Source organism: Cottoperca gobio, chromosome 5 (genome assembly GCF_900634415.1).
Source record: "Cottoperca gobio chromosome 5, fCotGob3.1, whole genome shotgun sequence".
In the NCBI taxonomy this organism is placed as follows: domain Eukaryota; kingdom Metazoa; phylum Chordata; class Actinopteri; order Perciformes; family Bovichtidae; genus Cottoperca; species Cottoperca gobio.
The window spans coordinates 14480222-14496933 of record NC_041359.1 but is presented as its reverse complement, the minus strand read 5'-3'; the positions used below and the strand labels follow the sequence as shown (position 1 = coordinate 14496933).

General features: G+C 37.9%; 2 protein-coding genes across 3 annotated transcripts; both read right to left on the bottom strand.

The window, feature by feature from the left end:
• Nucleotides 1-293: 293 nt before the first annotated feature.
• zmynd10 (zinc finger, MYND-type containing 10) lies at nucleotides 294-8030 on the bottom strand. 2 transcript variants are annotated; one of them, XM_029432222.1, is made up of 12 exons: nucleotides 7866-8030; nucleotides 6835-6943; nucleotides 6533-6649; nucleotides 6393-6446; nucleotides 6084-6221; nucleotides 5880-5968; nucleotides 2588-2682; nucleotides 2267-2439; nucleotides 1690-1815; nucleotides 1483-1604; nucleotides 1272-1397; nucleotides 294-584 (listed from the first exon to the last, which is right to left on the bottom strand). In XM_029432222.1, exons 1-12 carry the CDS (start codon nucleotides 7952-7954, stop codon nucleotides 485-487), a joined length of 1338 nt encoding a protein of 445 aa, XP_029288082.1. In that variant the 5' UTR covers nucleotides 7955-8030; the 3' UTR covers nucleotides 294-484. The 2 variants fall into 2 exon arrangements, with proteins under 2 accessions (XP_029288082.1, XP_029288083.1); XM_029432223.1 differs by lacking the exon at nucleotides 6835-6943 and having other exon boundaries at nucleotides 7866-7913.
• Nucleotides 8031-9012: 982 nt separating this feature from the next.
• nprl2 (NPR2 like, GATOR1 complex subunit) lies at nucleotides 9013-16599 on the bottom strand. Its single transcript, XM_029431855.1, has 11 exons — nucleotides 16192-16599; nucleotides 15430-15521; nucleotides 15152-15320; nucleotides 14937-15045; nucleotides 12770-12906; nucleotides 11292-11389; nucleotides 10948-10984; nucleotides 10102-10195; nucleotides 9671-9788; nucleotides 9421-9563; nucleotides 9013-9337 (listed from the first exon to the last, which is right to left on the bottom strand). The coding sequence occupies exons 1-11, from the start codon at nucleotides 16270-16272 to the stop codon at nucleotides 9270-9272; spliced, it is 1146 nt and encodes a 381-aa protein (XP_029287715.1). The 5' UTR covers nucleotides 16273-16599; the 3' UTR covers nucleotides 9013-9269.
• Nucleotides 16600-16712: the final 113 nt, after the last annotated feature.

Genomic DNA, 16712 nt, shown 5'->3' with positions numbered 1-16712 from the left:
ATATGAAAACATACATACTGTAAATAATCTGCAAGACTTCAAACTAATGATATTTATAATGCTTAATCCAACAGCTCGTCCTGTTATGTATTTACTGACAGAAAGTCAACAATCCAACATCCAGGCAGGGTAAAGTCTGAACAGAACTAGCAGGAATATTAACCAAGAAGAGGAGCCACAGCTTCACAGCTACTTTAACTAGGTGAGTATAAATATAAGTGATTCTATAGGTTGCACTCATTTGAAAATACCTATATGTCTTTGTTCATGAAGAGAAGGTAGAGAGAGTTATTAAAGCATTTTATTTGCTGCTGGTGTACTGAAGATAAATGTGTCGTGTCCACTGTGTTGAATAACACAATCATAGTAGAGAAGGAATCTCTTTCATTAAATACACAAATTATTGGTTAAAACAGAACGCCATAATGCAATAGGAATGCAAATTTGCATCGTGCACATGCAGATCTTCAACAGTCTCTCTCTGTTAGCTGCTGATGTGCAGGTCCCTCTGGATCTTCTCTGCGGCCCCAGCCATAAGCTGGCAGGCTCTCTTGTGTTTGGGCCAGTGCTTCACCTGACATTCTCTGTGAAAAAACAAGAAGATGGACGAGACTTTACATCAGCAGAAACATATCACACATTCATGAATGTTATCAATATAACAAAAACATTTATTAGGATATTCAGTATTACAGGAAAGTATGTTTGCCGGCAGACGTGGCAGCAGGTAACTCACACGTCCTTCTACCTAGACACATCCTCCTGCTCCTGGGTGACACATCACTGAGTCTGTCCCAGGACAGTTGGAGGTGCCTGGAATACTTCTATAAGGAGGCTTCCTAGTCAGATCCTCAAACCGCGGCAGCAGGATGAGTTTTGAAGTGAAGTGAAGTTTTTTTAGGATTTCTTTTTTGCCATTTTCTTACCAAGAGTGTAGATCCATCAAAATGGATCACTTTATTTTCATTTGAATTACACGATGGTTGATTATGATTGGATAAAGGGTCAAATGTTAGACGGCGTCGGCTTAGACATTATCCTTTCAACCGAAGGGAGCAGCGGTTCTACCCTGAGCTTCATCCTGATATCGGCACAGGAAACTAAATTCGGCAGCTTATATCCCAAACCTTATTCTTTCAGTCAAAGCTCTTGATCATAAGTGAGGGTTGAGTAATACATCCATTGATAAATTGCGACCTTGCCCCCAGGCTCGGCTCCCTCTTCACCATGGCAGCGTCTGCGTTACTTACTTATATCTACATATGTCTTACCTGTGACAGTACCATTCTCCCTGACACTGAGAGCATCTCTTCACAGCCTCTTTCCCGCAGGATCCACACTTTGGCTTCTCAGGGAGTAAACTCTCCAGCACATCCAAATTGTACACCCGGTCCAACCTGGTAAAACAATCTCAGTAATAATCACAGAGCAATTGGATGGAGTTGATGTCTGCGTATCTTAGACTCGTGTTTGAAGTATTACCTCTGTGCCTGCAGCCTCAGGTCCCTTTCAGATGGGCTGAACGTTTCTTTGACTTGATACTTTGCTATTGCCTTCCACTTGCCATTATTCTCTCTCACAATGTGGTTCCACATTTCTGGGATCTATGTATAAAGCAAAGCAGAGGGTATATACACAGGGGGACATAGTTACGTATAGAGAGATATGTGTGCATGTGTGAGTGTGTACCTGTTCCAAAATGAGTTCTTTTCTGGGGGGCGCAGGGTCTGTAAGGGCGAGATGAGCCAGGTAACGCTGCAGCTCCACCAGGTTTGGCAGCTGATCCATCAACACCTCTGTCAAGTAACCCCGGAGCTGTGGCACATCAACGATAAGCCCACAAATAATACAGCAGCAACAAAAACAATGTCAACTTCTGCACTATTTTCTACAATGAGCTACGTGGACTTCATAAGGAAAACAATCTGTTTACAGGAGGATGCACAAGGCTCTGGTTATATAACTAATGCAACAGGAAGAGGATGAGAAAGCGAATAATAGGAGGAAACATCTTAGTCAAAACAACCCTTGAAACTGAACCTGTGTTTTTAACAAGCAAGGAGATCAGATATGATGTTGGAGGACAATGATCTGGCACTCACACACTTCCTAAGCCTCAGTTTAAGCTAATGTACAACAGACACTTGGAGGAGGGGTTGATACAATTTAAAAACTTTGATTTACTAAAATAACTAAAGCAACACGGCACAAGAACATAAAGGAATAATCAAATGTGATGTCAGTCGACCTTTTATTGGCAGTGTACCTTAAGAAGCTGGTTCTTGTTGAAATTGTTGAAGTCATATTTCCTTTGGCAGTCTTCCTTCAGCAGCAGATTGTAAAGGGAAATCCAGATCTGACCATCCAGTTTTGTCATCTTTAAACGGTCCTCAACAGGAATCCTCTGCCATCTGCCATTTATGTACTTTTCTGCCTCGCCTTCAGTGGGAGAATGAAGGGTTATATATACTGCAGGTATATATATATATATATATATATATATATATATAGGGCAAAAATCACACGTTTTACATTTTTCCATGCACAAATTTAAGGACACATTTGATACAAAAGAGGTGTGATATACCTTGTTGACAGCGACTCCAAGGGCAGCAGTCAATCAGCTGAACCAGCACGCAAGGCATGTTGTGGGTGCACAGCATGCGATTGATGACACTGATACTGTAAAGCAAAAATCATCCATTTTCAAGCAAAAATGCCAAAAAATCCTGAATCCCAGATCCTCAAATGTGAGGATTTGCTGCTTTTTTTCTTTTATATTATTGTAAATTTAAAATATTTGGCATTTGGATGGTTGGTCAGACAAAACAAGCAGAAGATGTTAACCTTTGTTCTGAGAAATTGTGACAAAATGATTAATACAAATAAATAAATAATGAAAATAACTGTTATATAATAAGTTTTATTTGTATAGCACCTTTCATACAAGAATTGCAGCCCAAAGTGCTTCAAAGCAAAAACATAACAATTAGTACAAGGACAGCATAAGAGCAGTTCCAGTACAATAATCACAGTGTTGATGTAAATGAGTCTGAAGTACCATTTTAAAAATAGCAGAATTAAAATAGCCTGAAATAAAATAGTATAAAATAACATTGGAGCATTGTGCCTATCTGTGCAGTACTTAATGACCCTCCTGTCAGGGCCATATTTTGAAAGCATGAGATCAACAATGGGCCCCTGTGGCCCTTCAACTGGTTTACTCCCTTTGCTACCCATTATTTACGTTTACAGCGTCAACCTCTTTATTGACCTTTTAACGTATAAAACACAGACGTCTCTGGGAGTCCAGATTTTTTTTGGCAAAATCTTGGTTAAAGCCCGCTTCATAAACAAACCCCTGTTTGTTAAGTTTTATGAAACCTATCTGTTAAAGCCAGTTTTTCTCCAATATATTCTTTAATCTTTCACTTTTCCACTAATTATGTAACACATTTATCAGAGAAACGTCCTCTTTTTCCCGTGGTAACACAGTATTTGATCTCAAGTTTTTCAAAAATACACACTCTGAAAATGTATCCTAGTTACCTTTACACATTCAATGTTAAACCAGTAATAATTCACCATTAAAATGCTAAAGTAAAGAGATATGTTTTTAGCTTACTTTAGAAGATATTGAGCGAGCTTGCCTCCCTAATGTCTGCAGGTAAAGTGTTCCATAGCTTTGGTGCATAATTGCTAAAGGCTGCATCCCCAATTGTCTTTTTGATGTTTCTGGGAACATTTAATAAACCAGTAGTGGATGATCGTAATGTTCTTGGGGGCACATAGTTTATTAGAGAGTTGGCTCTTTGGCCTGTTTAGGGCTTTGTATACAAGAAGGAGGACCTTAAAGTCAATTCTAAAAGTTACTGGAAGCCAGTGTAGAGCGGCTAACACTGGACTGATGTGGTCTCTCCTCTTGGTTCTAGTCAGCAGCCTCGCTGCAGCGTTTTGGATGAGCTGAAGTCTCTCCGTTGTTTTTTTGGGAGGCCGGTAAAGAGTGCATTACAGTAATCGAGTCGGTTTGAGATAAAAGCATGGATTAGTTTTTCTGCATCCTTTTGATTTATAAATTGTCTGATTTTAGCTATATTTCTAAGGTGGAAGAATTATGTTTTTGTCACCTTGTTTATGTGGGATTTAAAGCTTAGATCTGAGTCTATGATAACACCAAGACTTGTAACTTCAGGTTTAAAGGAGTAAGTTTCCCCATGTTATTCAGCATCATCTCTCTTTTTGTTACAGGACCTACTAGTAGGATTTCAGTTTTGTTCTCATTTAATTTTAAGAAATTATTGCTCATCCATTTATTTATTGCTGACAGACATGTGGTGATGGAGTTAACAGCTGTAGTATCATTTGGTTCAGCAGAGATGTACAGTTGTGTGTCATCCGCATAGCTATGGAAGCACACATTGTGTTCTCTAATGATGTCCCCCAGTGGTAGCATGTATAGGGAGAACAGTAATGGACCGAGGCAGCTCCCTTGTGGAACTCCAAAGTCGGCATCATGCTTCTCTGACACATGATCTCCAAGCCTGACAAAATACTTTCTCCCTTTGATATATGTTCTGAACCAGTTTAATACACAGTCAGAAAGACCAACCAGTTTTTCTAGACGATTAATTAGGATGTCACCTTGATGCAGAGGACTGCGGAGGGGTGGGGGCAGTGTTCAGTAGTTGGTTAATAGTCGAGAATAGTATTCTAGAATTTCCAGCGTTCTCTGTGATAATCTTAGAAAAGTAATCCTTTCTTGCCAGCTGCATTGCTTTACCATAGGCAGCCATGGATTCTTTGTAGATATCATAGTTAACTGTGAGCTTAGTTTTCCTCCATCTTCGTTCAGCTGCTCTACAAGTCCTCTTAGTCTGAGTAACATTGCTGTTGTTTAACCATGGGGAGATTCTGTCAGTGGATTTCTTTTGTACCTTTAATGGAGCAACAGTATCCAGGGTAGATGACAATGGTGTTGTTTAGATTTTCAACCATGAGATTTAGGGAGCAGTGTGAGCATGGCTCAAATGATCTCATGATGTTAGAGAATGTTTCCTCTAGTGTGTCATCTAGTATTCTTTTTTTTAACCCCTATCTCTCTTTTGGTCTTTGTTAAGATTAGGTTAGCATCAAAAAACACACAGTGATGGTCAGATATTGGTAATTCGATTACTGAGACCTTATCGATGTCCAGCCTTGTCGTTATCACTAAGTCTAGTGTGTTACCATGCTGATGAGTGGCTTCACTGATATTTTGTTTTAGATCATAGCTGTCTAGTAGTACCCAAGCTGTCTTGGGATCATTCTTCTTATTTACGTGAATATTTAGGTCTCCATGCAGGATTATTCTTTCACGTGATGCTGAGTGAAATCAGCTCTGAGAATTCCTCTAGAAATAGTGCTGAATATTTTTGGTGGCCTGTACAATGTGATGATGAGCAAAGATAATTCTGCTTTGAGCTCAATAGCAAGATATTCAGATGATGTAAATTCACCCAGGTCAATGTCATTACATACAAGCAACGCTGTTAAGATAGCGGCAATCCCTCCCCCTTTCTTATTTTGCCTGACTGCCTGATAGTATTTATAGTTTGGAGGACACGTCTCAGTCAGTGTTGCCACACCAGTAATGTTGTTTAACCAGATCTCAACTAGAAACATACAGTGCAAGTTCTTTTGAACTATCATATCATTAATCAAAAAAGATTTGTTAGCCAGTGATCTGACATTCAGAATATGCAGCATTAGTCAGCAGCACTCTTACTATCTCAAAAGATTTAATGCAATGGTTGAGCTTGAATTGTAAATCCCTAAAAGTATCGGAAGATTTCTCAGCTTCGAATCATTAAACTTTATTGATGATCCAGACACGGACGTACCTCTCGGTGTGATCAGTGATGAAGCGCAGCACAGACACAGCCTTCAGGGAGATTTCAAACTCCAGTGCAGCACTCTGCATCTGCAATTCCTTTACCGAGAGAAACGCATGATGTGACTGATCAGTGTAAGTGTAAGAAAGACTCCTCTGCAGTAGACTGAACACTAAAACTAACAAAAGCACCATACATATCAGACTCCTGTACCTCTATAGAGGACACACCTGCCTTCCCTGTCAGGCTGTGTTGGCCCTCCCTGGTCGCTCTGCTGGCCAGCAGGGTGAGTTTGCGGTGGCAATAATCCACCAAGTCAAGAACAGAGTCACCAGCTGCCTCACAAGAATCCTGCACACACAAAACTGTTTCAACATATCCCAAAAAGCTAAATTCATAACAATATTTATAGAGAGAAAGATGTCTAAACTGCCTTACCGCATGATTATTTCCAATGCTTTAACACATATAAATTATGCAGAGTAATATCATTTAGGGGTTTGTTTTTGTGTACACACTGACCTTATTATACATTATCGTTTCAAGTAGGTTTATGATCGTGGCTTCATGGTGGATCTAACAAGGTTACATTAAAGTACACACACAATCAGTTATGAGCACTGCAAGCTGATCATCATTTTTACATCTCGTTTTAAACTCACCACCATGTAAAGATGAAATGTGCTCTTGGGATTAAAGTCCTGCAGCTGACATAAAACGGGGAACACTTTGTGCTTCCACACTTCGACAAGGATCATTTCATGGACCAGAACAGGTATCTAGAGAGGGACGAGGGAAATAAAAGATATTGTAGATAAAGGCTTTCTTTAATGTGCTCATCTTGCTATCATATATAATTCTAAGCAATAGAAACAACCACAAAAATTGTTTCGAGAGATTTTTTCTTTTCAGGGCTTCTCTAGATTCCACTGACATTTTAACATCACATGTAGGTAGCAGTCACCTTTCCATATGACACCAGGAGCTCCTCGACAAACTCATCGTGCATGACAGAAGCACTCAGTATCGCCTGCATGTTGAGTTTCTCGATGTGCTCATGCTGTCTGAACCACCTGTCAACACACAAAGAGTAAAATCGTGAAAAACCACTGAGTTAGACTTTATGAACAGTGCAGACCACATATCTGAAATAAACTCCCAAAAAACCTGAGATCTGCTCCGACTCGACTATTAATTGCTTGCTTATATCTTACTCGTTCATATATTTACTTCTTATGTTAAGTTGAATTGTCTTGTTCTTGAAAGGTGCTATGCAAATAAACTTGTCTTGCCTTTAGAATAACAATCTTGAAACCATCACTCACAAAAAAAGAGCCTGTTTTTAATTGACAGTTGCAGTTAAAGCTCAAGAATTCAACAGACACTTATTAATTCCACCAGACACCAGTACTCACACAGTTTCACAATCAGAACATGTTAACGTATTTATAAAAAAATATGTTGTGTGCGGTAAAATTGATCAAATCTATTATTTAATTTCAGTTGTTTTGTTTGTACTGTATTGTTGTTTGTTTCTGACTTGACATGGATGTGTGTGAGGAACTGACAGGGGAGATAATTGCCTTGAATTAACTTTTCTTTTTTGCACATCCTGCACAAGACTCTACAGCTCTCTCATTCTAAAACAATATATTATATTATATTGTATTGTACTACATTTTATGGTGCATATTTGTTATGGTATAGTCTTTTTAATAGTACATTTTTCGCGAGAGCGTGGTTAACTAATGTACAGAGGTTTTGTGTGTTTCTGAGTCCCAAGATATATCTTCATTGAAGTAGCTATTATAAACTGTTGAATGTAGTTTCCTCACCTTAATTTGTTTTTTTGTGTCAACACCTGCTGCACATGTAATGTATGTAAGACATAGATATACGTTCGTATATAGCCTATAGATATATATGTAGGTTACGCTAACGTAATTTAAGTCTTGCTAACGTTAGCATAAGTGTGTGTTAGCTGGTTAATTTTACCTCTCAGATCCCACTTCCTTGAGAGAGAAAGTTTCCAGACTTTTAACAAACGCTTCTGCTTCGATAGGTAGAATTACAGACGAGTCCATTTCGCTATAGGAAACTACTCAACAACCTATGAAGTAAAACAATAAGAGTTTCACTCTTCAGCAGTTTGTTTTGAAGTTAACGATACCCTTCTTTTTCTGTGGTTGTCATGGTGACTGTACACCAAGCACACCCCGCGCGCAGTTCCTCTCCGCCGCCAGAGAGGGGCGGTGCTTCTTCAAGTAAAACCAACAGCTAGCTGAGTATGAAAAGGTCACTAAAAAATTATAAATTGGCAAAAACTATTAGATTATTTAGACATTTAAATCGTAATCCAATTATTCAGCAGACCCCAAGGGTTTTTGTTATTCTTCTTTCCTTTTCTCTACATTTGTTGTACAATTAATTTATTTTTATACTAAATATATTTACTGCAACTTTTATAATGGAAAACGGGACCATGTTTATTCAGAGTATGTATTGGATCTTTCTGAGTATAAAAATGTCTAACATCAGCAGTGATGGAGGAAGTATTCAGAGGCACACACTATAAAAATAGACCATTACAAGTAGCCTAAGTATTACTAACAAAGTGTACTGTATTTGTACCCCTTTTTTTACACATTATTTATTTTTATACAACAAATTGTTTTGATCTGTTTTCTTTTAATTTATGACTTATCCGTTATATTTTGCTGCCTTTGTGAAACACTTTGTAACGTGGATTTTTAAAAGCACTCTATAAAGATTATTATTATTACATTTTACTTGCTGATGTAATTCTAATTAGCATTTTTACAGTTTACAAATAAAGATTTTACATACACAATATATGATCAACTTTAAAATATAATAAATTGTTAAAGATTAATCTACCCACCAGTTATAGTATAAAAGGTAACTATAGCTGTCAAATAAATGCAGTGGTGAAAAAGGTTTTCCAGAGAGTAAAGTACAAGTAGGCCTTCCTTACAGTACAGTGCTGAAGTAAAAGAAAAAGGTGAAAATGTATATTAACAATGTTTCTTATTGTATTTTCCAGTCTGATTCTCGTCTCATTTTTTATGGCTGTTTTAATCCCTGTTGTTTTATGCACTGTAATTTAAGACAAACTGTCACATCGTGGTATAATCTCTTTTATTAATCACAAATTCTCTTTTGTACAATATTAATAAATATCACTGTCCTCACTTAACCTAAACAGAATTGATGTTAATTATTCATGAGGACCTTTGTAATAAAACAAACAAACACTTATCTAACACAACGTTTACAAAATACTACTTCACGTTCACTGTAATGCCAAGAAGAGAGTCTTCCAGTCATTAAAGGCATCTTTGGTGGAGGCATCTCTGTATCTTTCAGTCTGTTTTCAAGTCACTTCCAGCACACCACGATGTTGGGATCATTTTCCAAACGTTCATCCAGCTCCTGGTAACTGATCCCTGTAAAATGATCACATTGTAAGCCGTTTTCTACCATTATTTATTAGGTAAACCAAACAAACCGAGAGAGCTTTAAAACCTGCCTGTTTTGCAGCAGATCTCATCATAACTATGACAACCGGTATAGAGTCGGGGCAGCCTGCTCCTCTCGTCACGGATCACCTTCACCGGATATTTCTGTAGCCGTCGAATAAGAGACTTCATCAGTCCAAATTGGATCAGCCTCCTGAAAGGCAGCACATGATGACGTGTCACACGTGTAAATACATGTCACTCTGACTTTTCAGGAGTTATGAAGTCTTGTCAGGAACTGATAAGGTGAATGATGCCAACCTTTCATCAACCCTTTGAAGCTGCTGCGAGTAGCGAGAACAAAGGTCTCGGACTGTGGTTCCTGGACTCAGACCACAGTACAGCTGGAAGACATCTCTCAGACCGGCACGCTTCTGACCTGACAGACAAGAAAACAATGAACGTAACAAAATAAAAGGAAAACTAGAATTACTTCCCCCAACCTGTCAAGTTGCATATGAACTCTTGGGTTATGGCCAAAATGTGTTTTGTGAGGTCACAGTGACCTTTTTTGACAGCCAAATTATAATCATTTCATCTTTGAGTTCAAGTGGATCTGGTGCCAAATTTGAAGAGAAATGCTTCCAGGTGTTCTTGAGATTCACGAGAATGGGACGGACGGACAACATGAAAACAAGATGTTGCCGGCACGGAGGCATAAAACCAACACAACAATCATGACCCTTATTTACCTTGCTTAGTGACGTAGCTGAGGCACTCCTCCTGAATGGACTTATCATCTACGAGGTTCTGGACTTTGGGGGTGGTGCAATAAACATTGGAGTACTGGAGGGAGGGGAGAAGGCACGATGTCGATTACCAAAATAAACAAACCCTTGAATAGTTATGACGGAAAATTAGGCCACTGTTAGGAAAAAGTAGTAGAATATAACTACTACTACTACTACTACTACTACTACTACTACTACTAGCTACTACTAGCACTACTACTACTACTACTACTACTACTACTACTACTAGTAGCACTACTACTACTACTACTACTGCTTCTACTACTACTACTACTACTACTAGCACTACTACTACTACTACTACTACTACTACTACTACCACTACTACTACTACTTCTAGCACCACTACTACTACTACTACTTCTACTGCTAATACTACTACTACTACTACTAGTAGCACTACTACTACTACTACTGCTTCTACTACTACTACTGCTTCTACTACTACTACTACTAGCACTACTACTACTACTACTACTACTAGCACTACTACTACTACTACTACTACTACTACTAGCACTACTACTACTACTACTACTAGCACTACTACTACTACTACTAGCACTACTACTACTAGCACTACTACTACTACTACTAGCACTACTACTACTACTACTACTAGCACTACTACTACTACTACTACTAGCACTACTACTACTACTACTAGCACTACTACTACTAGCACTACTACTTCTACTACTACTACTACTACTACTACTAGCACTACTACTACTACAATTTGTTTCTTGTAATACTACCCCAATACCAAAAATAGTACCACCATACCTGAAATATTGACACCAAGGTCACAACACCATAATACCTGTGAAGTAAAGGAGGATTTCAGTATCTCTCTTTTCATTTCTTTTGAAAATAAAAGTTGTACAACACTGAAGTGCAACACAAACACTCACATTGTATACATTTTCAATTAAAGAGCAAATGTATTAAAAGAATTGCTGCTGACGGCCAACAGCACAGATAGAATAGAATAGTGATTTGTCATGACATTTTGATTTGGATCAACCCCCGGGCTTACTGTCCATAAAAAACAATGGTTGAGGGTGTTTATATGCACGTTAGCTGCCGCTGGTGTGTGTGTTGCCATTTATTCACTGAAATGTACTCACAAGAGATTCTGCACCGCAATGCGAACAAGATTGAGCTCAACATCTGCTTCAGCAGAGATTTTCTGGATGTGTCTAAATCCATCAATATAGGGCAGGATCTGCAGTAAACATCATTACAGTAGCACATTATTGAGCTGTACTAAACTCAATGACCGGACTTTCTGAATTAAAAGCAATTCTTCACCCACAAAATGAAATGATCATTTGTATATCAATTACTGACCCGTGTTATCTGGAGTTATTTGAAGAAAACTTTGTTCGTCTCGCATGCCTCTACTGTTCACACTGCTGCTTAAACAGTCTCACGCTTGCACAGGCGCGCTACTCATCCGAGGTGTTTTTAAAAGTACGCTATTAGCGGAAAATGTTCAAAGCATACGACTAGCAAAATGAGACTTGGATTATAGTGCACGAGTTGTGTGAGAGTTTGTAAACAGATGTTTTAATATAGTTTTGCTGTTAATCGTGTCCCTCATTTACTTCAATTCATCAAGACTTTTCTGCGTTTTTTGATTCTTTGTTCACCGTCGAGGCATACGAGAAAAACAAAGTTTTCTTTAAGATATGAAGGTAACACGGGGTGAGTAGTTGATATACAAATGGTCATTTTGTGGGGGAAGAATTCCTTTAAGCAATAGATATCAAAGATACGAGTGTTTCAGCTCTGAATATCCCCGACTGTGACTTCAGTGATTTGAGTGCGGCCAGTGTTGCAATGTTGCAGCTCAGGAATGCAGACACATAGTCAATTGTATCCACATTAGTATAAACATGTTCTCAGTATGGATTTTCATCACATCTCTCCTCCCCACACCTTCCCAATCTTCTTTGAGCAATAAAAACTGCTGAAGTGCTCAAGCAGTAATTTGATCTCATGCGCCTGCTGACCTCATCTCTCCCAGTCAGTGTGGAGCTAATTGTCTTACATCCCACTTCTCCACCACGCAGGGAGTGAAGGTAGCACCAAGTGCTTATTTCACTCAAACGTAACACTTCTAATTGCATTATTAAAAGTGTTGAAGTATACATTTAATAAAAACCTGTATTTACATGTAAGTCAGCATTCTGTGTCGTACAAACCCACTTTGGACTGTGATGAAAAACAAAGAAGATGTGATGATATATTTTAACCAGGAAAACCAAGTCAAATTAATCTTTACGTTTGTTTGTCTGTTAGTGGGAATTTTGGAGTTACATTGCCCATGCGCTGTTATAAGATGCAATAAAAGTGACTAACATGTGGAATCTACACTATTATTCTTACCTGGATCTTGTAAGTCTATTACAGCAACACCACATTATTGTACCAATGAATGGCCCCTTCTCCTACAATAAAGCCTCCCTTTCATCCATAAAATAATGGGTGTGAAACAAGTGTCACTTCATGCACATCTGATAACAGGCCTTTAATCGCTAATCTTTCTCCTTTTCTTAGAATTTTAGCATGCAGTATATCTTATTATCAGCCACATTCCTACCTGCTGAGTGGTGAGATCCCACTGAGATTTGATGAAATGCTCTTTGCACTGTGTGAAGACGGGCACGTCGTACTCCTGGACAATCGGGGGGTCTTTTCGCAGCTGGATCAGCTTTAAGTGGATGGTGTTGGACTCGTCTGAAACATTAAAAGACACAGACACATTAAAAATAATCTTTACCACTATTATTAGTTTTCAAATGCCAAACCATGAACTTTAGTGCTCGATACTTTTCCTAAAAGAGTTCATCACAGTTAGAAGTCACTTTTTTGCTGCTAAGTCGAAAAAATATTTAAAGCATTGGTTAATTATTGTGCTTTTGAAGGATCAGTAAATGTTTCAAGCAATAATCTTCATTACTTCTAATCAGGTTTAGAAAAGGGTCTAGTTAGTTTGTTCGCTACCACAACTTGAAGATATATCAATATCTAGGAATAGATTACGGCATATTTTAGGACTCTTTATCATGAAATAATAAATGTGAGTTTAAATGCTGTCTTTAAACAGCAGTCTTTAACCCTAACTCTAGAAAGATAACTACTATTACAAAGCTTCACAACAACATACTGTCACCAGCCCATCCCTGAAAAAACACATTTTTGTCCGTTGGTCATGACATCATGACAGCTCATGCCTTACACTGCAGCTTGCACAGTGGTGCTGCCAAGTCTTGGGCCCTTACTTGTCTGTAATAAAACCAAAAGTATCACTAAATTCAATTTTTGGTCACTTTTGGTGCTGCTGTCACATCTTCGAAACTAGTCGGAACAAAATCAGCAGCTAAACAAGATGTTTTATACGAACACTTTCTCAACACGCACACAATTTGCATTTCACCACCTTAAGCTTGTATGTAAAGGCCCTGTCACACATATCCGTATGACAGAAGCGTATGCCGGAGCATACGAAAATTTGTCAGAGTCCAGATACGCATGTCTAACCTATTGATAGAGTATCACTTACTTATACAAAATGTATCAGACTAATGCATAACGTATACACAAATATGGCGTATACAAAATATCGGCAACACGCTGGTGTACGTTGATATAAGGTATAAGTAGTATTCGTTAAGAGCTCAGTGTGTTACGCTGGGGTGCGTTGTTGAACGCTGATGTTTTGAGCATGTTCAAAATTACCGGACGTACCCGACGTGTGCAGACGTTACGTGACGTTAGACATACGTGAATACAGAATACATACTGAATACCTACCTACGTAAATAAAGTACGTAAATACCTACGTGACTACATTAGAGGAACGTTAGATATAGGCTACGTCGGCTGACGGTGAATCCTTCAGCCAATTTATTGATAACGAGTGGATAACCTATTCCTACCCTATGTTAACATTATGCCTGACGACGGAGTAACTTATTAAACGTGTTTCTACAGTACAGCTAGCGTTCAGCATGTTAGCCGTTCTCCAGCATCAGCATGACGTGAACCAAATGGCACTTTTCCAGCTCCGTTGGCCAGACGCTCCTGATACGTTTTAAATAAGTAAGTGATACGCTATCAATGTTTGACATACGTATAATAATTTGTTATGTAGTCGTTATGTATACGTCAGCTACAACACCGTTGTGGAAAAGTTGGACGTATTTGGACTTTGACACATTTTGAGCTACTTTTCATATACGCCGGAATGTTTCTGCCATACGGAACTGTGTGACAGGGCCTTTAAAGAGACAGATGTTTTTTTGCCCTATGGTTGTGTATACAATACAATATGTTGTATGATGCAGGGGTTACGATACATTGCGATAGTGTTAGCAAGGTGACATATAGCACAAATATAATAAGCACAAACTGCTATATGCATAAATCTGAGAAAAACTTTTAAAAACTTTTTCCATGCAATCTGAACAGCTCTGTATTTGCATTCAACTCTTTGTAACTTCCAACAGGATTGCAGGATTCTTAAGGTAAACAAATATAAACAGACAGTGTTAGATACATATATATAGATGGTGTATATATATATATATATATATATATATATATATATATATATAATTTTTATTTTTTACTATATTATATATATATATATTATTATAATTTTAGTTTTTTCAAACATAATATTACGATACTCAAGTGTTCGATATTTTCTTACTACCTAAATAGATTAAACTGGAATATAGACAGTAAAATACAAAATAAAATACCTATGGGTAGGGTGCAGGCTCCTGTGGCGTTAAGTTCTTCTAACAAAGTTGACATAATGGGTAAAAGTTTCTGCTTGCTCTCCTCGTTGGATATAAAACCACTCTCCAGCTGCAACACGAGGCAGAAACATGTCAGATCGTATGAGATGTCTGAAAACAAACATCGAAGCAATCACATGTGACAAGTACAGATGTGAAAATGCATCATTCTCTACCTCCAGAGTTGTGAGATACCCAGACAGCTTCTTGACGATCGGCTCAAGGGCACACGTGTTGGTTTGGGCGTCACACACAAGGCCGAGGTTAAACAGGAGGGCATTTCTGCTGTACTTTTTATGCTCGATGCACACAGGACACCCGATTAACTTTTTTCCCATGGCAGTGCTAAAAAAAAGATTTTAAAAAAGCATTGAAGATAGTTTGACACTGAAAAAAGAGCAACAACAAAAAACAATGAATCATGGCAAGGAGAAAGAAGCATTAGAGGACATACACTGTTATCAATTTGTTTTGCAGTTCTGGCTTGGTGATGATATAAACCTGAACTGTGTCAAAGAGCTCTCGTGAAATGTATTCCTCTGGGACCTGTCAGGAAAGGACACAGGGGACACTGTATGAAAATACATCCTATAATATACACTAAGAAGATGATGTACGTTTCACTTCCAAGGTCAAAACCACACACATATGTAAAGGGATTAATACCTGGTAACCATTAATAAATATCCATTATTATTATTATTATTATTATTATTATTATTATTATTATATATACGGTCAAGCAGACTGTCCCAGATGTAACTATTTACCAAGATTTATGGCTACTTCTGATACTATTTTGAAAATATATGTCCACATACTTAAATGACTAAAATGATAAACAACACATTACACTTAAATGTACTTAATGATTATGATTTCAAATGATATCATAACTTTACTATAAGGTATATGTATTTGTTTTCATCGCCTTGTTTTACCACTTTAACATTGTATTATTATAGTGCCATTGCTATGTTCTGTTTTAATAGTTACTTTATTGTTTTTACTTTTGCCTTAGTTTGTATTGTCTTGTGAAGCACTTTTCAACATCTGTTTTGAAAAGGGCTATATACGTACATACATACATGTATTACTATTTGTATTACAATATAATAAGGATATTTATTGTTGGTAGTGATTATGGTAACTAATAGGACAGTTGTGCTCATTATATTACCTGTTCCCTTGTTAAAGAAAGCATTTGCTCACTTACCTGATACGTTATCTTTGGACCCAGGGTGGGGTGAAACTCACTGAAAAAGATACACTCTATTCGGGTGGTCATGGTCAACATTGAACCTTTTTGTCTGCGCAAAACTTAACGCAGATAATTCACCAAATGTTCAGTTTAACTAACTTCAACCAAACCGTCTGTTTCACAGGACAGCCTCCTGTTATTAGCAGCTGAAGCTAGCTGCTAGCTTCCTGCTTTAACGTTGAAAAACAAGCTCGTGACCTTCTGAGAAATACATTTAGCAGCTCTAACGTCCGGACAAATCTGTTTCACTGTACGTGAAATACAATGCTGTCAACCTAATAGCAAAGCATCCAACAACTCTCCATTACTCGACACATTCATTCACACCAGACTGCTAGGGAACAACACTACTGATGTCTTCACGAGCTCCTCGTAATTTACTAATTCAGATAACGTACGTTGTAAATACTAGTGGAGGATGTGTTTTTTAACAAAGAAGTAATAATAATAATAATAATAATAATAATAATAATAAT